Source organism: Tetrao urogallus (assembly GCF_951394365.1).
Source record: "Tetrao urogallus genome assembly, chromosome: 3".
NCBI classification, from domain to species: domain Eukaryota; kingdom Metazoa; phylum Chordata; class Aves; order Galliformes; family Phasianidae; genus Tetrao; species Tetrao urogallus.
The window spans coordinates 41,881,619-41,906,702 of record NC_136815.1 but is presented as its reverse complement, the minus strand read 5'-3'; the positions used below and the strand labels follow the sequence as shown (position 1 = coordinate 41,906,702).

The window sequence follows — 25,084 nt, the reverse complement described above, 5'->3', positions numbered from 1 at the left end:
AATGACTGGCTAGGAGAGTAGTCTCAGGATCAGCTGTAAATAAGTCAACCTTCTTGTCTTCCACTCCCCTTCTGCAAGCACACTGAATAACTGGTGGCACAGTAACCTGAAAGAACGCTCTGGCATATTTGGTCCCACATCCTTCAGAAAGTACCTGAGAGCTGAGGTCACTGTCTCAACACTAAATATGATTGAAAAGACAAGCTGAAGAAAGACTTCAGAAAGGAAGCAGGCCCACTTCACATAATGGCATTTCAGAACACTAAGCCAATGGAGTTCATTATTCTGGATAGCTTACCACACAGTCTTGCACAGTACTATTAGTACTACTGTTCTTCTGCAAATGGTGGTAGAATGATTAAATTTAATAATCAAGAACCACATCTCCCAGTCAAAACAAAAAAAAGACAATATAACCATAATAATTCCCAGCTTGCATTTGTTTTCTGTGTGTCCTGCTTGCTTCTAACTGAAGAAAAAGAAAATTGCATCTTTATTCTACTCTCATTGAAATTTAACTAAAATGTGATATTCTCCCCTGAAATTAAAGCTATTTTGTATCAATATAAAACAGATCCAAATGAGCAAAGTCAGATCCCTAATGTATTTATACTCTAAGAAAATAATATAAATCAAACAAACACTGCATACATTTTTAACACAGTAATCATTTACGACAAAAAGAACTCTTGGAAATGCAGGTATGCTGCTAAACCCCAATGTGAATGTTTCTATGGAACGATAAGGCTATATGAGCATGGTAATTATTACTGAATGCACTCTATTGTTTTATGTTTTCTACTTTCTAAGGGAGGCTCAGCAACCCACATGCTGTAGTGTACGATGCTGTAGTGTATGGTATATTCTTTTATCTCAGCCATCATCTCTGCAACTTCCCTGTTCAAAAGTTTTCCAGTAAGACATACATTTCTGAAATGGATACCAAAGAAACAAAACCAAAAATCTGCAGAAAATTACAGGACTACACTGAGTATAAGCTGATTAAACATATGTTATCTCGTGGACAGTATAAATGATTTAATGTATTGAAAGGTTGCCTATGTGATGCCAATGTTCATGAAAATTAAAAATCTAATACAAATAGCACAAAAAATGTTGAAGTACATGTTTTTAATACGAGAAAAATAGTACATTTAAATTTCACCCGTGCAACCATTTGTATGCAAATGATTCAAACATCAGATGATTGTTTTAAATTCACATTAAAAATAAAAAAATAGAAACACGTCAAAATATTTGCCAGCAACATCTCTGTAATAAAAAGGATGCCTAAATTCTGTGCTTTGGGATTACAGACTCCCTTTTAAATTTTTTTTTATGTTCCCTTGTAATAGTTAATATTCTCTGAAGAGGAAATGAAATAATAAACAATATTTCAGAATGCACAGCAGGTTCTCTTCTTACTTTCATTTAGATCCACAACATCTAAGTCATATAATACCCAGGACTTCTGTAAAACAAATAAAAGCAAACATTTAATTAAGATAACTGGAAAGCAGTAGTTGAAAAACTTGAATTTTCACATATTTTAGTATGTAAAAGACCTGATGAAGCCACTAGATACACTTTCCCTTTACATATTTAAATAAGAGATTAGAGTTTTCTAATAAATTAAAGGGAGACTGATGCTCCCACAAGTTACAGCTTGGTGTATTTACATTCTACAGGTGCCTCAAACATCTCTTGTAACTCTGAAGGTGGCAGAGGATGTAATGTCTTCTGAGGAGATGCTAGAAACCATCATGTAAATACTTATATGAATTGGTCAAGATATACCAGTTCTTCTGTTGACTGAACTAATTTTCACAGATTTGTTATTAATTACCTTAATCTTTGAAGTATTAGGCATGAGATGCAAAGATCTAGTTGAAATAAATGGAGAAATATAGGTCAAGAGTACCCATTAAAAAAGGCATAAACTATTACTTGATAAAAAATATATTGCATTTTGTGAAATTCACTACAGTTGCTGTATTTTCTTAAATCCATTACAAAAAAAGAAACATAAATAGCCCCAAATGGAAGCAACTCAGTCTTTATCACAATAGAATTATCATAGCAGCTCTCTGTCCTGGTAAAACATTTATTTGCAGATTGCAAAAGCAGATTTAAAAACTAAAATCAGCAAAACCAGAACTCTTCCTTTCGGCAATAAACACAGCTAGATAATTACTGCTGCTGACCAGAGAAACAATCAAAACCAGTTGTGCAATACAGTACTAGTAAATGTTGCAACTTTGAACTCTAAAAATATGAACATCGAAACCTGAACTCAAACACAATGACATAAAGATTCATTGTCACCCGCCTTGAAAAAAACCAGTCTGAACTCTACTTGCCATTCTTGTGTATCCCTCTTGGTAGCTTAACCAAGTATGCAGTGATATACAGAAAAGAGAGTGCAACCACTGGAATCACCACATTCCTCTCTCAACCCAAACCCAGCAGTCATAAACTACCACTTCTCACAATACAGAGAAGCTTCCAGAAAGGACAGCTGTCCCAGCTGGAATCCGTGATATCCAAAATACAGGGAAAAAAGGAGGAAGAAGAAAGTGGCATAATGTAGTCCAATGCTAGTCATTATTTGAAATCCAGTAATTACACATACAACGCCACAGAATTATCTGACTATATTCAGAAAGGTTCAGCTAAAATTACTTAAGATGAATCTAAATGCGGGGAAAATAAATGTTTTCTAATGTTAAAGTAAGTCTTATGCCCCTTCAGTTCTTCACACGACCTAAAATTCTGGAGAAGATGCATGAAATAATTTTTTTCCTGCTTTGTAAGACGCTTGAATACAAGTAGCTGCCATTAGGACTTGTGCTACATGGAGACAGTATTTTATGCTCTTTGAGCAGTGACTGTAAATACAAAGTATGATATCCTTTCCAAAAAAATCAAACCAAACATAACCCTTTGTCACCTCAAGAACGTGACGTCACTCTGGTTCAGAGATAAGACACTGAGAAAAAAAAATCTGGAAGATAATGGTGCAAAAAGAAATTTAGAATGCACTTTTGTTGAGACCAAGAAGCAATACTGAGCGCTGATTACTGCGGTCATAAGCTGAGGAGCTTGCATTTCACACCTGCTTTTTCTTAAGAAAAAAAATATCAGTTCAAGTAGTAAGAGTGTTACAGAAAAATACAGAAAAAGATTCTGAAACAATTTCTGAATTTATGATGAATTTATTTAACTTTAAAGGAAAGAGATAATTTTAAAGTGTTATAGGTTATAAGTAATTTCAAAGAATCATAGAACGATTTGAGTTGGAAGGGACCTCTAAGATCATCTAGTTCCAACCCCCTGCTATAAGCAGGGCTACCTCCCTCTAGATCAGGTTGCTCAAAGCCTCATCCAGTCTAGCCTTGAATGTTTTCATTTAATGCTTTCAGTTAAAGGACAATAAGTTGTGTATTCCTTGAATGCTTATGATTTTTATTTGCAAATATTTTACTGCAGAATAGTGCTTTTAGGCAGCCAGTAAACCACTCCTGTATAGATACAGCAAGGATCCTTAGCACTATAGGTGATTAACAACGGCAAAACCTACTTGACAACAAAGTTGTTCATACTGTCTGTAAAATCATTACCTGCTAGTACTTAACAACGAATTACCTGGGACAGAAAGACAAGAACTATCTCTCCACAAATAAAGAATAGGTAATCGTTTGTTTTAATAGGCACGTAAATGTTGAAGACTTAAAATATCACTTCAGTTTGATTAGCCTTTCGTACAGGTTCTTCATCAGGCAGATAAGGGCTTGGGATTCATTTAAGCAGATGTGCTTTGCACACATTTAAGTGCATAATCATAACCTGAAGAGATGCTACGAGTCCTGCATGAAGAGCTGAAGCAATGAGTGCAATCCCACGTAGTGCTGAGAAGGAGCCCTGAAGAGCTGCAGCACTTTCCTCACATGAAATTAAAGAGGGGAAGTATGCAAATTTTGCCCATCTCAGAGAACAAGGCAGGCAACATTCCACGCTCAGGGCTCTCTCCTAGCTCACATTTCAGCTCAGTCTAATGAAACTCTTCCCTTGCAAGGCATCCAACAAACAAAACAGCAGAAAGGTGAAAGGAACCAAAGTGGTATGAAGCTCAATTTTTCACTTCAGCATCATGGACAAAGTGAAATCTTGAAAATAAAGCTGAAGAAATAGATGCTATTCTACCCAGTAGTGATTCTAGTAAGACATTGCAATCTACTGCTAAAATACTAGTTCAGCACAGCAGACGTGTCTCACCAAACAGACAGGCATCTGTTTAAGCATTCTAAGCTCCCTGCAGAATCAGTGGAGAAAATCAGATAGGATCAGCTACTCCCCACAGCCATCTGGTCTCATCACCAGCTCTAAGGCAGAAGTTGTGTCACTATCTTACAATAGATACCTAACTTGTAGATAGACTGTGATGACTGGTATCCCTCTAATTATTATTTTTTAATATTCAGGTAAATAAAGCTAAGTTTGTATACAAAGAGAAATAGAATCAGAAAATAAGGGAAGTTCTTTGAATGGTTTCTAACGTAATAAATTCATACAGCTCAATTAAGATCAGCAGCCTGGTCCTTGCTGGAAATCTTTTCAGATTAGCAGTATTAAGCCAAGCTGGATTTACCTACTGTGGCACCAGTTCTCAGTATTTTTATATATTTTGGAGACACAGTTCACCACTGGTTTGGTAGAATTTTTCTCTATACGTTTAAATGCCCCACTCAGAGTGGAGGCAAACCCAGAGTGCCTGCTGGAAAGCTACTGGTTTTAGAGAAATAAGCAGAAGAGACTGTAACTGAAGCTACTACTTCTTATAACTTCTCTAAACTCTGGGGAATGTATCCTCTCTAAATACAAAATTATTGTGGTTAATGACAGCAGTCTTTCTGTTTATATTTAATAGTGATGGTTGACAAAGTTCAGCTGGCAGAGGACCTTGTGTGATGAACATCAAGGGACTTCCGCACCTGCACAGCCAGAAGACAACAGCTCAATTATTAAGTTCAGTCCCACAATTTCCTTGCGTCGTACTTTCACTGTATTCTCTAATACTAGGCTTGAAATTGTTCAAAATACAAGCCAGTCCTTTCCCAACAAGGCACAAGCAGTATCAGACTGTTAGCAGGGAAGGTGATAACTTCCGGGGCAGGGATAGGAGTAGGAGAGGATAAAGAGAAGACAACACTGCTGCAAAACACCTTCTTCAATAGATAGGAACGGAAGTCTTTGTTCCCAAAACCTGCTATTCCACAATGTTTAAGACATCCAACCCACTAACAAAGCATGGGTCTCTATCTCCCTCTCCTGTTAATAACATGTGACTATGACAACATTGTACTGCAGTTATTCTACAAACTTAAGAAAAAAACTATGCTTTAAAAAACTCCAACACTACCGATCATTTGATTAAAGTCAGGATCAAAGTCAAGGTTGAAAGAGCTGGGCTTGTTTAGCTTAAAGAAGAGAAGGCTCTGGGGAGACCTCATTGCAGCCTTCCAGTACTTGAAGGGAGCACATACACAGGGGGAAGAATGGCTGTTTACGAGGGTGGATAGTGATAGGACAAGGGGGAATGTTTTTAAACTGAGACAGGGGAGGTTTAGGTTAGATATTAGGAGAAAGCTTTTCACACAGAGGGTGGTGGTGCACAGAAACAGGTTGCCCACAGAGGCTGTGGATGCCCCATCCATGGAGGCATTCAAGTCCAGGCTGGATGTGGCTCTGGGTAGCCTGGTCTGGTGGCTGGCAACCCTGCACATAGCAGGGGAGTTGAAACTAGACGATCTTTGAGGTCCTTCTCAACCCAGGCCATTCTATGATTCTTTCAGAGTCAGTCAATGCCAAAAGCAAGTCAACTGTGTTCACTTTAGTTTGGTCTTGAACTTATTTAACTTTAATAATATAAAACCAGAAAGGCTGCTATACACAGTCCTCTATTATCAGTGGAGAGAGAAAGGCACCTCCAGAACAGAGTATCATCTGACATGTTTCTTTCCATTGACTGTAGGTGGTTCCAGACAACTACATCAGCCTAGTCATTTTTGATGGCTAAGGTTGCACGCTAAGACGAATCTGATCCTGCATACTCAAACATTATGATTTACTTTTGATTTACATGGCCTAATTATATGTTACTGTTTCCAGAACAATGTCTGGCCTATTCAATGTTCAGAACAGATTTTTTTGAATTAAACAAGATTGTATAGTAAAATTAGGCCCTACATTGTTGCAACTCTATGTGAGTTGGTACCACTTATCCTTTTTGCTTTAATGTCTGTTCCACAGTTCCCATGTGTGCAATGCTGAACGTACTACTTAGTGTTAATAGGAAGGTTATGAAGCTAAAAATCTAAAATAGATCTAAAATACAGCATTATGAGCATTATGAAAAACCTTACGAAGAATTAATATTCTGTGGTCAGTACAAGATAAGTAAAGGACAAATAAAGCCAGGGGCTTCATACATGACTAAGGATAATAAACAAATACTGAATGCACACTGCTTAAGATAGGGATCTTTTGGACAAACTACAATTCCCAGAACCATGGCAATAACGAATTCTGATTTCCTATGGATTTGTGTCTTGCAGTGCATTAAATTTGGTATCTGCACTGCAAGCTCCAGCTGGAGTGGCTGGTTGAAGCAATTTTCTGTGTCTGTGTAGTTATCTCTGTCTAATGTAGTATGAACTAATGCTGGAGACTTTCTATCTGCAGGGTATTCTGGGACATACTGTGTTATCTCAAAAATCTTGTTGCCTTGGAAGGGAAGTTAAAGAGATCAAGGAAAAACAGAACTGAGGTCTGCTACTTTCATTTCATCTCAAATTACATCCAACTGTTAAACTTTAAATGTTAACCTAAACAGTACAGGAAAGTTCTTAAATGAATTTTGACTCTACTCTGAAGATCTGTATTTATTTAATATAATATTAAAATAATCTTAGCAGTTGATCACTCTTGGGAGGTAGACAGAATTTAAGGTTTGGTTAGTTTTATAGCTGTCTTCAGAAGAGAGCAAGAACTTCAGTTGGTTGTTTGGTTTTTTTCCTTTTGTTGACTATAGTTTCCACCCTTCTGCTCCCAGTTTAGAAAAATACCAGCCACTGCACCCACAAAGAGAAATACAAAGGCTTGCAAGACTTTTTAAAAAGCTGATTGAGAAGAATACTGCTTGTCAGCCATGAAGCCAAACCACACTAAAGTGCAAATAGTAACTGCATTCTCGGTGGTAATTTGGGGGGTTTGGTTGTTTTTTTTTTTTTTTGAGGACTGAATCACAGGTACAAATAGTTCACTGGCAACAAGAAACACTGCTAAGGAATAGCTGTCATCAATTAATAAGCAAGTTTAGGCCTCTCTGAGACTTGTAAGAATTATGAATTAAAATGTTATTTGTCAACAGGTCTAAGAAAACCTCTAGGAAAGGCTTTAAGTGCTATTAACATTCATTTCCACTACAGCCCTTCCAATAAAATAAAAAAACAGTTATTAGTAACTGTTATGATTGAAAACTGTGAGCTAACTATTCTCAAAATCTGGTACAACTCCACAGCTGTTACCAGTGTAAGTTCTCAAATAACATCTGATTGTTTTAATGAGGCTACTCATGCAATTTAGAGCTGTGGCATTGAGGCTCATCAGAGAATGGTTTTCACAGACTATAAATATCTGAAAAATTAAACAGTGCTTCAGTTATCTGAATCACTGAGATACAGAAGTAATCTTCCTCTCTTAAGCCCAATAAAAGTAAAGCCTCAAAAGTAGAGATAGCAGTGTCTTATAAAAGTAACATGCTCTACTGATTTAAATCTATTCCACAAATAGAAAAAGGCAGCACAAAATGATGATAAAACAAATCTACCTTTTAGTTCCAATTGGGAATACTCATTTGAACCACAACTTGTTCTAAATCTCAAAAGAATCAAGAAGCTCACTATTTCAGTATGACCTCTATAACTTCAGATGCTGATTTTCCCCATCTACACGTTTGCTATTAAAAGTAGTTAAAAAAATGCCCATGGGAGATAGCAAACAAGACTGCATATCAAAAATCCAGAATGTCCTGAGATTAATGTAGATACAATGCATCTCATAATGGTTTACTGTCTGCCAACTTGCCTGTCTGCCTGTCTTCTCAGTGACTTCAACCTACCTCCAAAAAGCAAGGCCGCACTGAATTTCCAAGAAATTCCTTAAAACAAGTTTCCTCTATGAGACTAGTAAAGCAATGACAAGCTTCCACCACTGAAGCATCTCATTAGCCTAGAATACATGATCCTACTCCAGAAGTAAACGAGATACAGTATCCTGCTACCACAGACATAGCTGTCTTGTGCCAAAGCACTGTGCAATGCTGTATGAACATATCTTACTATTACAGAGTGAATGTGTGACTGAAGTGATCTAGACTGGCATCTGTCGTGTCATTTTTTCACAGAAAAACACTTCCTACCACATTTTTTCTTCTTCACAATTTCATCAGTTACAGGAAGTTAAAATTTAAGTGGTATATTCAGATTTCACAGTTTTATGAACAAGCAAATTATTTTGTTGAACCTGATAACCATGATGAAACTGTATGATGGATTTTTCTTTTTTTCTCTGAACTCATTCTTCTCAGGCCAGTGGCAGAACCAACTGGGCTAAAGAGTTTCTTGTTTAAATCAACACATTCCTTTCACAAACAGTTGCAAATTATACACCAAAGTAATCATAAATGAGGCCCCAATATGGATTGCAAATATTTCTGGAGTGAAATATTACTGCAGACAAACTTAAAAATTCCCAAGGACGTATTTTCCAAACACAAATGCATGCATGTAGACTGTACAACTGCATTATCAAGCAGTTCTAATAATTATACTTCATGCTGGAGTATAATGGTCTAAATTTGTTTGCATGGCCACACTAAAACCCTATTGATTTTCATGAAGATTAGTAGGAATACTAACGCTCCACTTAAAGTAAAATGAATGCAAGCAATCTTGGAGTGAGAAATGTCCAAACACCATTTCTGAATGCTGCAGACAATTCTCTCAGATCTTACTAAATGCACTGTGCAGAGATTATAGCTTCACAGATATTTGTCTTCGCAGCAGCTATGATCATAGCTTTTGGCTTGTAGTTTTCATGCTTCATACTACAAATATATTATTTATTTACAGTAGAAAATATCTTTTTAATTTACAAGAAAACTCAGAGTTATCTTATTTTTTATTTTTTTTCCAGCTATTCAAAGACTTGTCATTGTCCTCATCATCTAAATAACATTTGGCAGTTAAGTTGCCAAGTTTATTTTCATGCTAAGGGAACCAAAATCATATATATCAAAAACAAAACAGAACAACCCAATAAACTAAAGTTTGTGTTATTATATGATAGAATAAGACTCTCATTTAGAAGCAGTCCAGCCCGCAGCTACTATCCTGACCATCCCCTATGGCTATTTAATGAAAACACTGCAAGTTGTGACTTTGTCAGTAATTTTGCTCGTTTATCTTTATTATGACTTCAAGAGTATTCAGAATGGAAGGCTAGTTTTGTATAACAGATATTGGTGATGAATGGCAGTGATAATGCACTGCATGAAGAACATCCATTAATGTCTAAAATAATATTCTACTGTCTAAAAATAAATTGTGATGCAAAACATTTTCATAGCTAATTAACAATAATTCAGTCCCACACACGATTTTTTGTACGGAAACCCTGAGTAGCAAGGACCTTTTTCACCAACACAAACTAGGTAGTTAAAGATGCTGATTGCGACAGCTACGGTATTGATTCTACTACTAATTAACTCAGCTCTTTAGATTCTAGTAACTTCAAATGCACTAGTGTAAATCAACCAAACAAACAGCTATGATTTCTGGATGAAACATTTAATTGTTGAACATAAAATGTCCACTCCTTTCATGAATATGTTGCCTCATAACAGTGTGCACATTCTGACGAAACTTAAAGAAAAAGGGAATTATCCTGGCACAGAAATGGAATTATCCTGTAACCCCTTAGTATGAAGTATGGAAAGAAAAGCCACAAATGCAGCTTTCCTGAGTTTTCATCTTCTCCTTGAGCAATATTGTACCTGTTCTCCTGTGTTCTCTTACAATTCTTTCTCTGTATGTCTCTCCCCGTATGTCTACAGCTACAGGATCCTCCCAAATATCACTGCAAGACCAGCACTAGTTGTTCTTCACTAAAGCTATCCTGTACTTCCACCCCTGAAATCTTCCTTTTAATTTTTTCTCATCCTACCTTTTCCAGTATTTCCTTAGTCAAAACTGAAAATGCATCCTCAATGTTCACGTTATCTTTGGCACTGGTTTCAAAAAAGGGTATCCCATGTTCCCAAGCAAGCTGGAGGAAAAAAAAAAAAAGTTGGCAATGGGATGAACAGTCTTTAGAATAATAGAAAAAAAAAATTGTTAATACTAATAGCAATAGATGTGTAGGTGCTTCTGACAGTTCTTAAAAACAAACGCTGACTAAGAAAACGTCAGCTCAATAAATTACACTGTAGTTATTCTCAGTTTATAAATTTCAGATATGTCTTAAATATTTTTTTTTTTTAATTTATGTATTTTCAAAATGAGTTACTCGCTTTGAAACTTGTTACTTGCAAGTAAGGATACTCTCTACTGGATCTTTTCTCAAGGTCTTCATTTGTTTAGAAAATGAATCACTTCCTAGGCAAGTAGCTTTACAGGAAATTAACAGAATGCTTGCAGAAAAGGACAGGTAAAAATTTGAGAAAAGATACAGAAAAGCAGGCATGATGGAATAAAAAAAAAGAGATGCAGCTTTTCACCAAGTAGAGAGAAAAGGGCAGAGATAACAAACATGCAAAGAATAGATGTGCATGTGAAAATATATTATGGTAATAGGTGAATAATGAAAATGCTTAGAGGAAATTGGCAGCATAGATTTTATATTGGCTAATTTTATTTAATTTGCTTGTTTTCGCTCAATTCCAGTGTTCCTCTCTTACAGTTGGTTAGGTAATATATTGGCATAAAGAATAAAAAAAAACTCTACAAAAATCACAGCTTTTCCAGGTCTTGAACTTATTTTAATTTATACAGTTAAATACATGGAGAAAAAACAGCTGACTCTTGCCTCCCAAGGGAGAAGACCAAGGTGGGAGGAATATCCACCAGAAGAACCATAACGGGAGTGTCTATTTACTGCCTTTGTAATACCCTCTTGGTACACATCTGGAGAAAGCAATCCCAATCAAGGAAAACACTCCTACTGCTCATATTGTATACTAACCACTTAATTTGTTTGGAAGGCTCTTCATTAGCATAAAAAGTCTAATATTGCTTGCCCAGAGAAGCCGTGGATGCTCCATACCTGGAGGTATTTAAGGCTAGGTTGGATGGGGGCCCTGGGCACCCAGGTCTGGTGGATGGCAACCCTGCACATGGCAGGGGGTTGGAATTAGATGGTCTTTAAGGTCTCTTCAAGCCTAAGCCATTCTACAATTGCCAGTTATGATTGCTTTCAATGAACTTTAGAAATAACCTAAAAAATTTTAAAAAAAAATAAAAATAAACCTGGCACTTTACGAGAATTCAAAAATAAGACATGCAAGTACAGGAATTTGAGTGTAATATTTTAATTAAAACATTGTAAGGATGATATTAAAGTAGGAAAAAAGCAAGCAAAATGGTTTATTTTCCAAAATACTATAATAAAATATAGTTTTGAAAATGAAGACGCTACCTGATACATTTCTTAAGAGAGACTATTTCTAAACTCAAGTAGACTGCAATGAACATCTTGTTCTGTCATCAGGTCACTGATGTTGAATAATCTGGGTCCTACCATAGACCTCTGCTGTACTCTGTCCTTTACTAGCCACATGACCTTAAATTGCTACCCATTGCATCAAGTAGTCCAGCCAATTTTCATTCCATCTCATGGCCCATTTGTCCTGCTCACATTTCCTGGCTTCCAAGTGCCATGTGAAAGTGACAAAAGCCTAAATTCAAAATATATTACAAACCACCATTATTCCTCTGTTCACACACATTTTCTGGTCTTATAAAAAGCAATCAGCTGGCAATGCAAAATTTACCCTTTGTTGATTCTGCCAAATCATCTTTTTGTCCTTTAAATGGATGGAAAAGGATTTGATGACACAATCCTTCTCATGGATTGAAGGCTGATTGACCGTAGTTCTGTGAACCCTCCTTCTTTCCCTTCTGTTTCAAACACAGATGTCATACTAGCATTTGTCTAGTTAACAAGCATCATGATTTTTCAGAAATGATTGAGAGGCCTTAATCTTATTGATCAGCTTCTTCAGCACAGTTGGGTAAACTTCATCATGCCACAGACAAACTCAACTTTCCTAAGCAGTTTCTAACCCCGTGCTCTCCTGCTGATGGCTGATCTGCTTCCTCTCTAAGCCCCACCAGTACACAAAGAAGTCTGGGAAGAAGGTCCAATGTAAAGACCAACACAAAAGAAAAAAAATAACATTAAGTACATGAGCCTTCTGAGGTTGTCAAATACATCTATCAATGCACTCTTATTTTCTCCATCTGTGCACGATGTTGGACAAAGAATATTAATCACAGAATCATGGACTAGTTGACAAGAACCTGTGTGTCCACCTGATTCAACCCCTGCTCAAGCTGGGACACCCAAAGCAAGTTGCCCAGGACCATGCCCAGGCAGCTTTTGAGTATCTCCAATGAGGAAAGCTCCAGAAATATATGTATTAATATACGTACTATTTAAATTCACTTTGCAGACTGGTAAATATTGTGGCAAGCAAGTTATCTCCAAGTTTGGATAGATGAAAAAAATAATAAAATCAGTGTTAATGCAGTTGTAAGTATGAGCACAGCTTTATCTAATTCACCTCAAAGAAACTGGAAAGGCACATTCAAAGAATATTTTTTCTTGCCTTTGGGAACCTGCGTGTTGTGTATACCTGTAAATAAAATACATACACGTACAAACTGAAGGCAATAATGCTACTTGGAAATTTTATATCATCCTTGAGAACTGTTGGAGAGCTCACATGAAATAAGATTATATCTTACTTACAATAAGAAAATAAATAACGCCATAATCTTTTCCAAAGCACAGTTTTATTCTAATGTTTTTATCTCAAAATATACTATTTCCTAAAAATCCTGCTATGGTTCCTTAGTGTAGAATCAGAGAGATGTATCCGGAATATTCCTAGCACCGTATCACTGTGAAGTGCTTTTTCAGTCATATTGTAGACGTAATCTAAGTTGTAAAGTCAAGCATGCGAAGATGAGAAAAGGAAAACGAACAAAAGCCAACATTTTATTTGACTATTTCTGTTAGAAAGATGTGACAAGAGGAAAATGGACACATTCTAAAATGTCATATAATCTTCAATATTTATACTTATTTTTCAGTAAGTAATACATTTATATATTGATTTGGGGAGAGAGGAGCGGAGGAGCTCATAAAGGCTGAGTTCAAACATTTCAAATTATTAATACAAAAAAATCCCTTGCAGAGTTAAAATGAGCAATCAAAATGATGCAATTACAATTTTTTTTAGTAATTTCTTTGTTTTAGTTTATATACTGGCATATCATGGCTGCTCAGTTACAACAGATTACTATAGAAATGCCAATATACACAGTAAGATTCCCAGAAAATCTTTTGATCTTCCTTGCAAGACTCTGAGCAGAACAATATTTACAGTTTATATTCACAGGGTACCATGGAATGAATTATTATGTGGCAGAGTTTGCTATAAACCATTTTTCTTTTTAATATGGATATTTCCATCTTCGAAGTGAGATTATGAGATTATTAGCTCACTCTCTGCTAATGCAATCTTTCTCCAGCCGTCTCAGTAAGATTCTTTGGCATTTCAAAATCACATTAAAGAACAAAACAGTGTAACTGAGGAGTTGTCTCAGAACACAGAAGAAATCTAGAAGGCAGACTCATTGGTAAAGAGGTGAAGACTTGTTCCTCAAAAAATAAAAAAAGACGACTACATAAAGAGAAGCTTTGATTGTGATTAAGGATGCATAAAATGTCACTGTTAATACCACATGCAAAACCCTAATACTGCCCTCTTGTGCACACGTGTCCAGTGAGTATTCAGATTTCTGATAGTGTATCCTTTGAGTGAAACTATACCTGTATCTTTCAGCAACCTTTTTCCATGTACACATACACATTACACTTTATGTTACTTTTAAAATTTTCCTAATCTGTACTTATATAATCAGAAAGAAATGATTACCACGCTAATCCTCAAACACAGTATAATGTGCCTGACTCAACTATCTGACTGCATACTTGAAGGGCTCATTCCAAGATTATTTTTCCTGTTTTTCAAAAGAGGTACCATGCTTAGTTGCGCATTTTTTTGAGTGATGAAAACCAGCCTGCATGCCACACACTAAAAATCTGCATGTCCATCCTGAACATGGCTTATCTTTCACACTGCTGTCACTGCTGCCAAAATGCATCACCCACATCACCTTCACTGTGCTCATATCCACTGTTTGGGCTCTGTAAACATTCAGCAACTGCCGATGAAGGCCAATGAGTGCCATTTTTCTCTACGTGGAGGAATTCAACCTTTGCTTCATAAACACTCCCTTGTCAAACACCATTCTGTCACACTGCCCCTCTGCTGCCATCAGCCATCATAGCAACAAAACATAATGGAATACTGGCGAGAAGACAACCTCTACTGCCATACCACCAACATCTGCATCTGGCATTATGGCCCAGTATAATAATATAGGAGGCATTGTTTCCGGAGCACCACACACACAATCTACACAATCTAAATGTCAATTGTGACATTTAATCAGTATCACAATTTCTTCTTCCATTGAATGGCTCCTGGATCTCCTCAGGTTTTCAGTGATGGTAATATTTGCCTTTAAAACAGTACTCCTCACTTAACACTAGTTCTTCTTCTATAGTCTAATTTATACCGTAGCCTCAGCTGCGTAACCTATGGTTTCAACTAGAGGACCTGGATGTCCCCAAAATGTACATGTCCAGTGTTCTTCAGGATTACTTATAGATAATTAAGATCACAATGTGCAAGCTGCCACAATAGTTCTATATGGTTAGGCTGTTGCAAAAAAAAAAAAAAAAAAAAAAAGTCATTGATGAGCGCCATCAGGTATCATGAAGTGATGCAAAAAGTGCCATGTATTATATGCTAGCACTTCATACTAGAACAGTGCTCTGAAAATGCAGATTTTAAAATACTTGAAATTATAATTTGAAAAATAATTATAATGCCTGAAACTATTTAAGATCATTTTAACTTTCAAAATAAAAATCAGTACTCTGAAGAGAGCAGCCAGGCATTATTTAATGTATTTCTGTTTATATGCTAAAAACAAACAAACAAAACCACTGTTCTTTTGGAGCAATTCCTAACAGAATTTTTGGAATTCAGGAGCCTTCTTTCATTGTCAGGTGAACAGCTCATAGTCACACACACTCAGGAGAACCCAAAGAAAGCATCAGTGATTAATGGTACCTTTTCTCCTTTATGTTTTGGAACTACACGTTCTGATTCCTTATCACACTTGTTGCCCAGCAGTACTATGTCCACTTCATCACCTGCTTTCTAAAAGAGGACCAGCATTAATAAGTATCAAGTTAACAAAAATATATATATATATATCAAACAACATAACTTCAACTCACACAAACCATCAACACAATTCCCTTGAAAGTAAAGGCTATGTTTCCTCTTGACCTTTTCATCTGTAGAAATGTTTTTCATCAGTTACCAAGATCCTGAGAAAAATGGGAGGACTGCAAAGAGCAAGAAAAAGCCACTTAAAAGTAAAAGGTATAATTTGGAACACCCTTCATGAGGAATAAAGTATATGGTGCATGGGTTTCATCTTCTGATGAATGCTTGATGTTGAGGCTTCAAAGTGACTGGAAATGCTCCAAAGTCACAGACGCTGCCCTCCCTGAAGTAATGAGATTATGGATTAGCATGTTAGTCAGGTCTGCATCCAGCACTGAAAAGAAAAAACTAAGGAATTTGCTACACCTGAAAGAGTACCTCTCCATACTTCACTTTTGCACACAGACAGCAAAATTACAGTCCAAGTGCTCAATCTCAGCATAAAAGTTGGATTATTCCGAGACACTTGGAAGAAGGCAATATATTTTGTAATGAAGTAAAATTTTAAAAACCTCATTGACTTCAAAAGGAGGAAAAATGCTAGCATTCTGACCTTGTCTCCATCCTTCGTTCCACTAATCCAGTTACATACAGTATGACTGTGAAATGCACTGGATGCTTTACATCAGTGTTATTTTAAGATAAGCTATTGTAGCTATAGATGACTGCCATCATGACAAGGAAATGGAACAGTGGAAATTGCAAACTGACGTTTGCTGTTAAAAACATAGTATTTAAAACCACTTTTGAAGCCTAAATGGAAAAAATGTCTCTGTCTAGAGACGAGTAACTCAAATATAATCTGTTTCCACAATGTACTTTGAAAGCAAATGCTCACACAGCTTCTCTGATGACTCAGAAGGTTTGATCTAAGGCTGCTGATCTCTCTGCAATGCTGCTGATGAAATCTCTGGTCTCCAATAAAGTCTTAATTTTTATAACACCAATCAAGCCGTAGGGTGTCTCTATATCTCTTCCAGAGAGAATTAAAGCTACCTCATATCTTCAAAAGTTTTCTGGGGAGAGACTGAAAGGGAGAGACATGCACAAACACATCTACCTATTCAATATCACAGAATATGACAGAAGATGCCTCTTCTCAGAAGAAAAAAAAAAAAAAAAAAAAAAAAAAGAAACCCAAAACAAGCTAAGAAAAAAAAAAGCACACTGATAATTCATCACTACAGCTGCAGAAGCAGGCCAGGCTGGCCAGGCTGAGAGTCACTGCTCTGCTGTCACCTGTGCTATGACTGAACAACTTCGACACCTCAAACCTGATTCTCAGAATCTGTACAAGCTCAGGTGAAGACACGTCAGTTCCCCAGAGCACACACAGATGCACGTGGACACAAGTATCTCCTTTCAGAGAAATTGAAGGAAAGATCTCTATTCACTAAGGGATGACAGAATCATTATTTTTAGTCTGTTTGCTCTTTCACAACTACTTGCTTCATTTGAGGAGTACAGCAGCAGGCACAATTTATTATTAAGGAACACCATTTCATTTTTTTAATCCACTCTCATTTTAGAGTCAGCTAATCTCATTTTATAACCACAGCTGATGTTCAAGATAATGTAGTATTAAAATGAAGTAAGCTCATCATAAGAGTATAAAGTACAGGCCTGAAATAATCAATCAGTCTAACCTGGATTAATAGATGAAAATGCATTGGAGCTTTACCCATTAAGGTCAGTGGTCCTCCTACATCAATAGATACAAACACACACGCATATATGTATGTACACACACATCAGTCCTTAAAATAGAGTAAATAGACAATTTAATCTGATCACGCAATCAACAATTTATTTGAAAGACTGTTGTATGTAGCAGAAGGGCTTCACCAGCGACATTTGACTTTACTCTGAAGTGAAATGTCAAAGGGAAATACTGGCATCCTTTCTGTACAAAAACATGAAATTCATACTGCAAATTTATTTCTGCACAAAGAGCAAGAATTTTTGAAGCAGGAATGTTCCTTCTACACTACTTCAAATAATAACAAAATTTAAAGGCTAGAGACGCCTTGCCTTTCAGTAAATATATATTCATACATTAATAAAATTTAATAATTAGTTTCCACTTTAATTGGATTTTTAAGATGTTAAATTTAGTTTCTTCTTTTTAGAAAACTAAAGGATATACACAAAATGACCTTCATTCTGAAAACTGATTCTGCAGGTGAGCTCTTAAAAGATTAACTCAGCATGACTATGCACAAGTCTGACCATGTACTCAGCTGGCATAAAAACTGCAGAGGTATACTGATTCAAATGGGCCAAAAATATGGCTGTTCACTGCTTCTAAAAGCTGATTGTGTATTTCCATCCTCTTTTATTTATAGCTCAGAAATAAGCCTTCCAAACGCTGAATCTGTAGCTAAAAAAAAGGTGATTATTTTACAGTCGTTAAGATGCTATTAGGTACTCCAGCATTCACCAGCTAACAGAGTCAGGAAACATTTTTCCCATGTCGTGTAAAAGTATAAAAATGTAATCAAGGCAAAAAGGGAAAAAAAAATTACATTTCTTTGAACACTGGGAATAAAAATAAGGAAAATGTTTTGCCTTGGTTTCTCTCAAAAGTACATCAGAGTTTTGGTTACTTTCCTGAGTTTTTACTCTGCTTTTAACCTTCAAAGTCCACACTTTACTGAAGCTTCCTATAAAAAGAGAAAACCTAACCCATCTTTTTGGAAAATTTCCAAAATGGCAATATCAGCACTATACTTCCCCCCCCCCCCCCCCAAAAAAAAAAAAAAAAAAAAGTGGAAGTCGTGAAATTCCTTGGGGCTGCCCATGTTTGTTGAGCAGTTTGGTGGAGTTTGGATCCATCAGGTTTGGGCTCGCTGCTGGGCTGCTGTGACGGGTGGCCACATGAGGGAGCAGCACCATAGGCTCCAGACCCTTCCTCGTATAAAACTCATTCAGTGAAGTGAGGTTCTTCTCCAGAAACACCACCTTGCCTTCCACCATATTTCCACAGCACAGTTATTCAGGGCCATGCTATTTTTATGATCACTGATTACATTTGAAATGGGAACAGAAGTTTGTTTTGGGGTGCAAATGGTGAACCTGAGAACGCAAGTCTGATAAATATGCTATTTTAATGCTACGAAATCTAATGACTGTAGTAGAGGGAAAAGTGCATTATTATTTTTCAGAAACAAAGATGAGATAGAAATACATATTGGCATATTGTGAGATAAAGGCAAAGCTGGAGAAGGTCACAAAGCCTGGAAGTTTCTTCCTCTGGCTCGCTAGACAATGACACCAGAAATGCATCCTTTGTACTAATGAAGAATAATTTGTTAGGAATACCTTGTCCCCACAGCATCACATGTAGCATTCATACATAATGATTCTCACAGATACATCTTCCCGTGTACTTTTCCAATAGCCACATTAAGATCTCAATTACAAATGTCTCGTTTCCAGGACTTCAGTGGAATTGTACAAGTGATGGAATTTGTCTCTTAGTAAACTTTGACTTGATAAGAACAATTTATCCTCAAACAAATCTGGGTTTAGAGACATACCAATTTAGTAAGGTGACAAGGACAAGAAATTTTCAGGTCCACTAAAAGTGCTAACAATAAAACCCACCTACGAATTGGAACAATTCAATCCTTCTCGCACCAAGCTTTCCCATCTGAGAAATTAAAACTCAGAACAGTTTGAAGTCAGATTAATTTATATTTGCAAAGCACTTTGCTGTAGTGCTTTTATTTAAGCATAATGCAGAAATACTGTCACAGATCCCAACTCTCAGCTACACTGAATTGCACAGAAGCAGAAAATGGCACAATGCAAAATAAGCAGTAACATTTAATACCCTGGTTAACGGGTCACTTCTTTTAGAAACCACAAGAAAGCTAATATATTCCACAGCAGTACATTACGTCAGCAAGTGCTTGCAGAAAATTTCCAGCATGGTGGTAATCATTAGGATATCATAATGCCAGCTTCATGGCCATATTAGCACAACGAAAACCAGCCCAATGAATTTGAAAAACATCTACAGCCTCTCATCTATGTTAGTTTCTGGTGACCCAGACACCATGCGTGAATCATGCGAGGATTTAGGTTAGCAAGGACTTACGAAGTCATCTGGTCTAACTCTGTGCTCAAAGTAGGGCCAACTTTAAAGTTATGACAGTTCCTCAAGGCCTTGCTGAACTGAGTTTTCAGCATCTTCATGGGTGGAGATCCAGATCCTCTCTTGTACCTCTTTGTGCATTTGACCACTACCACATAAAATTTTTTTGCCAGTATGTAAGCTTCCTCAACACATCTTGGAAAGAACTGCTTTCTGCAACTGATTTGGCACATGGTTAATTGCATTTGATTTTTAATGGCCAAACAGGATCAGCCTTTTAGAACAGCTGCATTCAATAGCTAAAAACCATGCTAACAGACAAGAGGGACACCTTAATAAATAAGACATCACCTATGAATAATGAACAGCTTCAGGCTCTATAATAATTTTCCTACAGCAATTGTGCTCCTAATGAGTGCGTTACAAATCTAATATGCCTGTATTGGATTTGTCAATGAAGTCCTAAGATACTCAGCTGAAAGTGTATTTTCCTAGTAAGCATTTTTATAAACAATCCTATTAGTTTCTTCTAATGCTGAATACAAGTGGTAGAATAAGGCATCTGCTACCATGTATTTCTGTCTTGAACATCCTTAATAATTCATTTTTAATAGGAAAGAGCTGTATTCCACATTTAAAATAATTGAAATATGTTCTTCATATTTCAATTAGTTCCTCCCCCTTACCTTATGAGAACATTACTGGCAATCTCATAGCACTAAGCATTAAAAACTAGCAAGTTTTTAAGAAATCAATGGATTTTCTAGGAATGGTGAATTGCTAAGATTTTTCCAACAGTTGAAAATAGCAACAGCTTTTGCACTGAAGAGATTTTTAAAAATTTTTTCCATTTAAAATCTCTGTGTATGGAATTAAAAGAAGAAAGTGCAGTGTAATTACTGACTCGTTTAAAAAAATCCTGTTTGATTGGTTCAGGTGTAAACTTCATCAGTCTGGCATTTAATAAAACTGGTCTCTGTTTCCTTTCTTGATTTATTTTTTTTTTTAAACCCTTGCACATTTTTAAGGGTGCTGTAACAGCAGCCACTCTAATATTGGTCATTTCTGGGGTATGAAATACTGCTTTGCATTTACAGATCAAAGCAAATGCAGGGAACATCACCATCCTGAAGCAAGTAATTAATTTTCATGATATGCCCTGTGTTTTAACAGTTATTGCTTAAAAACACTTCTTTTGCAATGAATGGTCCCATATATTTTCACCAAGACACTTCAGAAATTGATATCACACTTGGCCTAAATTAAATTTTTTATTATTATCTAGCTTCATTACAACATTCACTAATTGCTAGCTTTGAGATTGGTACAATCAATCATGCAACTTACATTCCTAGAAATTGCCTAAATTGAGTATTTCTGCATGTTTTTAATATTTTAAACTAAGGTAGTACTTTCAGGCAGAAAGATTAAACAAATCTAGTATCAGTAACTTGAGTATTCTTACATGGAAGCTTTTAAGCACCAAAAACAGAAAAACGGGTCATGCAGGTATGATTTCCTGATTGAGTTATGCTGATTTAATCTAAGCCTCTTCAGCACTGTGGCCACAAGGGCCAGTCCCATCTTTCTCTCCACCCCAGCCTCATAGCCCAGCTGTAGTATGTTTATGCCTGCACGTAGTAGCCCAGTGACTCAACCATTCCATTTTTGTAATTAAAGATGATAGGACAAAAATGACCCCTCCAATGACTGCATGAAGTCAGGGCTATATTTCATATGACACGCGTGTGGGCTGCTCCAAAAGTAACACCTCCTATTTTATTATATTGCCCATGACATCAGAGATCAAAGTTTCCCATCAATATTCCGTCACATTTTGTTACCATCTGACAGACAGCAGAAGAGGAGCAGTCTGACAAAATAGCAACCAATACAGAAATGTGTATGAAGCAATAATGCGTCACTGAAGTCCTGCAAGTGGAAAAAAATTGCACCTACTGATATTCACCGACGCTGAATATTTTTGGAGAGCCAACAGTGGATGTGAGCACAGTGAGGCGGTGTGTGGTGTGTTTCAGCAGTGGTGATGGTGGGTCACCTCCACTGGTGCAGATTTTTATGAGCATGACATACAGAATCTTGCTCATCACTGCTGAAAATGCAGAGCTAGTGGTGGCAACTGTCAAAAAATAGTGTTTTGTAGCTGTCTATCCTATGAAGCAGCAAAACTGCTTCTGACAAGTTCTCTGCAATACAACGTAAAGTACTGTTAGGTATACAAATAGTCATACACGGGGAAAAAAAAAAAAAAAACAAAATGACTCACTCAGCTAGTGATGAGGATCTCTGGCTGTAAAACACTCTTGAAAAAAGCAACCTTTATCCATGAAATGTTCTCCATTCAGAGCATAGCCCTTAAATGAGCCTAGAAGGAAGGGGGGAGGGAGGGGAGAGCCATAAACCCCCTTCTGGTCACATGGGAAGTGCAGGTAAATTGTTTGCATCTGTGCTTCCTGGGCCAGCCACCTCTTTCACCAGGTGCTCTATCATCAGTTCAGGTTACGACCTAACAGTTCCCCTACAGTAGCTGAATACTTGCTTTATTGAATAGTGCTACTGCATTCTTTCTATCTGTTATTTCCATGGAAATAAATAGGAGGCATTACTTTCAGAATATAGCTATGTATATACATATACATACTACATATGTATATATCATCTCAGGGGGATATACATGGGTAATCTACACTTTCAGCTAGTATCATGCTGAGTGCTGAGTTAAATTGTAGCTAATCATGAAACCGTACCACAAGCTTGTGGTAGCAACGGTAATGGGAGGACAGTTGGACTAGATGATCTTGTAGGTCCTTTTTAACCTTGTGATTCTATGATTCTACGACTTGTTGGTTTGCCTGACAGAAGGGCATGCACTTTTCTTAACAAAATGATAAAACACGTGTTTTAGGTTGAAGTGCGTTCAGACAAGCCAGTAAGAATATTTTATCATCAGGTTTCCTTTGTAGCACATTATTGAAGTTACGCTCTGTTGACACTAAGACTTCCAAGATAGCTGTAAGGTCAGGGATAATGATGCACTACATTACCATAGTAATGTTCTTCATACTGAAGTAATGTATATGCAATGTCTTACCAACAGCATTAATATCCTAAGTATATATTATTGGATATATGACTGTGTGTTCATTAATTCATCTGCATACTGAATGGGTGACAAGAAAAAAGGATTCAATTTGATGGGTTTTTTTCTGAACCTGCTTTCTGAAATGGGCTCTTCCACTCATTACATCATATTCCTACCAAGTCACAGAGGAGGTTGTTAAGTATTGTTAAAAAAAAAAAAAATACCTGTCTGCATGTTTTTTTGATTTTAATCAACAACAAGCATTATCTTATTTGGAATCATACACAATCATAGTAACTACAAACTTTCATGTTATTACTTAGAAAATGGACCTGTCTCTATCCAATGGCAAACATATCAAGAGGGACTGAGTAATACAGGCTCACATACTGGGTTACGATCAGCTCAAGGACCTGATGCCTGAAGGCTTGTCAGCTCCTCCCTCCTCAGTTCCTTCCTCACATTGTTCCCAAGCATTATTCTCCTGGCCTTCTTGTTCCTCCCCCTTACCTTATGCCAAGTCTAATATCTGTCAGACCTTTCTGTGAACCTCATAAACCCAGTAATGCAGTGGAAACCTACCCAACCGTTTTGGCTGTTAATTTTCCACCACGTTAGAGAGGTGCAGTGAAGCTCTGGGAGATCTGACAGGCTCCAGAAGCAGAGCAGGAGAAAATATTCAGACCCAGGACAAAGTAGGTGGGAACTAACACCTTGTCTGGCAGCCACGTACTGTTGAATCACTTCCTATGTCACCTGAAACCACATTTCCCTGGCTGCAGTGCTAAAGGTAGCTGAGCTAAGCCACCAAAAAACGACGGTCCTTTTTGTCAGTTTCTCCACCTTGAAACCATCCTCTGAAAGGGAATATCCAGAAAGGGGAAATAAGATCTTTCATTTGATTTGTTTAATTTGATTTTTGGGATGAAGCAACTATGCAAAAATAATGGAATTAGGAATGGGAAATCACTGGTTAATTTTGACACTGAAGCTAGTTAAAATCCTTGGATGAGCTCATGGAGATTGGCTTGTTGGTGTTATGAACGGTCACGCTGGTGACAAAAGCACTTTAACTCAGTATGTGCAAAACTGGATTAAGAGATTTATTTTCAATTTATTTCAAAAAAGCACTCCTGCATCAGTAAGGGCTTGTTCTGGATAATCTACGCAGTCTTTCAGTTTCACATAACAGTAATCCTACTATCATACTATATGCTGAGTTAAAAGTAAGAAATCGTGGTTAGGAACTTACAGCTCAAGGAATAATGATAAATTTCATGCAGTCACTTAAAACATAAACTGCATTAACTCACTGATTACCTTCATTAAAAGATCGACCACCGTTAGATTTATTTACCTCATGTATGTCTTTCATCCAGCTTGTTACACCTTGAAAACTGTCCAGATTTGTGATGTCATATACAAGAACAAAGCCTTGTGCTCCACGAAAATAGCTTGTACTGAGTGTATGGAATCGTTCCTGGCCCGCAGTATCCCTGAAAGAAATCACAAAAAGTCCCCAATAAAGAAATGAATTTGATACCAATGAACAAACTGTAGAATGGCAGCATTCTGTAAACTGTGACACAGACAGGAAGCTGGTTTAGGTGGAAGATAAGTTTGGGGAAAAAGACACAATGTAAGAGGATGCAGAGATTCCATCTGCAATTATGCTTTAAGAAAGCTGCCAACAAGCCTTCAAGATTTTTGTACTAAAACCTGAGGTGGAGCAACTTAAGGTCTAATACTGGTTGGTGAATTCATGTACACTTACTTCTCAAGATGTTAGATACTTGTAAATATAGGTAATCTTCTGTATGGGATACCTGTAGACATGGCTGTCAGCATTCCTAAATACCCTTTCAAAAAGCTTCAAAACAAACAAACAAAAATAGTGTAGGTTCTCAAAGATCCATCAAAATAGGTTTCTCTTGGCAGTCTTTTGAGTATGCACTTGTTCATTAATGAAATACAGAGTTTTCTTGCTTTCTCACTTCCACAGTGTTCTGATACAATTAAAAATACTTAATGTGGTTTGTAGATCTGCACTGTTTGCATGCTGCAAAAGTAGAATTTTGTTAAAGCGACCTAGTAACAATTTTCTTTTTAACTTACTAAACTCAAATTTTAAATGACCTACAACATAATAGTTGCTCTTTACAAAGGCATGCGA

The 25,084-nt window shown here is 36.8% G+C and overlaps 1 protein-coding gene across 1 annotated transcript in view; it reads right to left on the bottom strand.

Moving 5' to 3' along the window:
- Positions 1-1,396: 1,396 nt before the first annotated feature.
- LOC306945266 (ras-related protein Rab-10-like) overlaps positions 1,397-25,084 on the bottom strand; it is a gene marked incomplete at both ends in the record, with an annotated part of 30,190 nt that continues 6,502 nt past the window's right edge. The window contains 4 exons of the mRNA XM_079533981.1: positions 1,397-1,471; positions 10,285-10,386; positions 15,548-15,637; positions 24,269-24,407. Of these exons, the coding sequence (XP_079390107.1) occupies positions 1,397-1,471; positions 10,285-10,386; positions 15,548-15,637; positions 24,269-24,407 (406 nt within the window). The remainder of the gene's footprint in view (positions 1,472-10,284; positions 10,387-15,547; positions 15,638-24,268; positions 24,408-25,084) is intronic.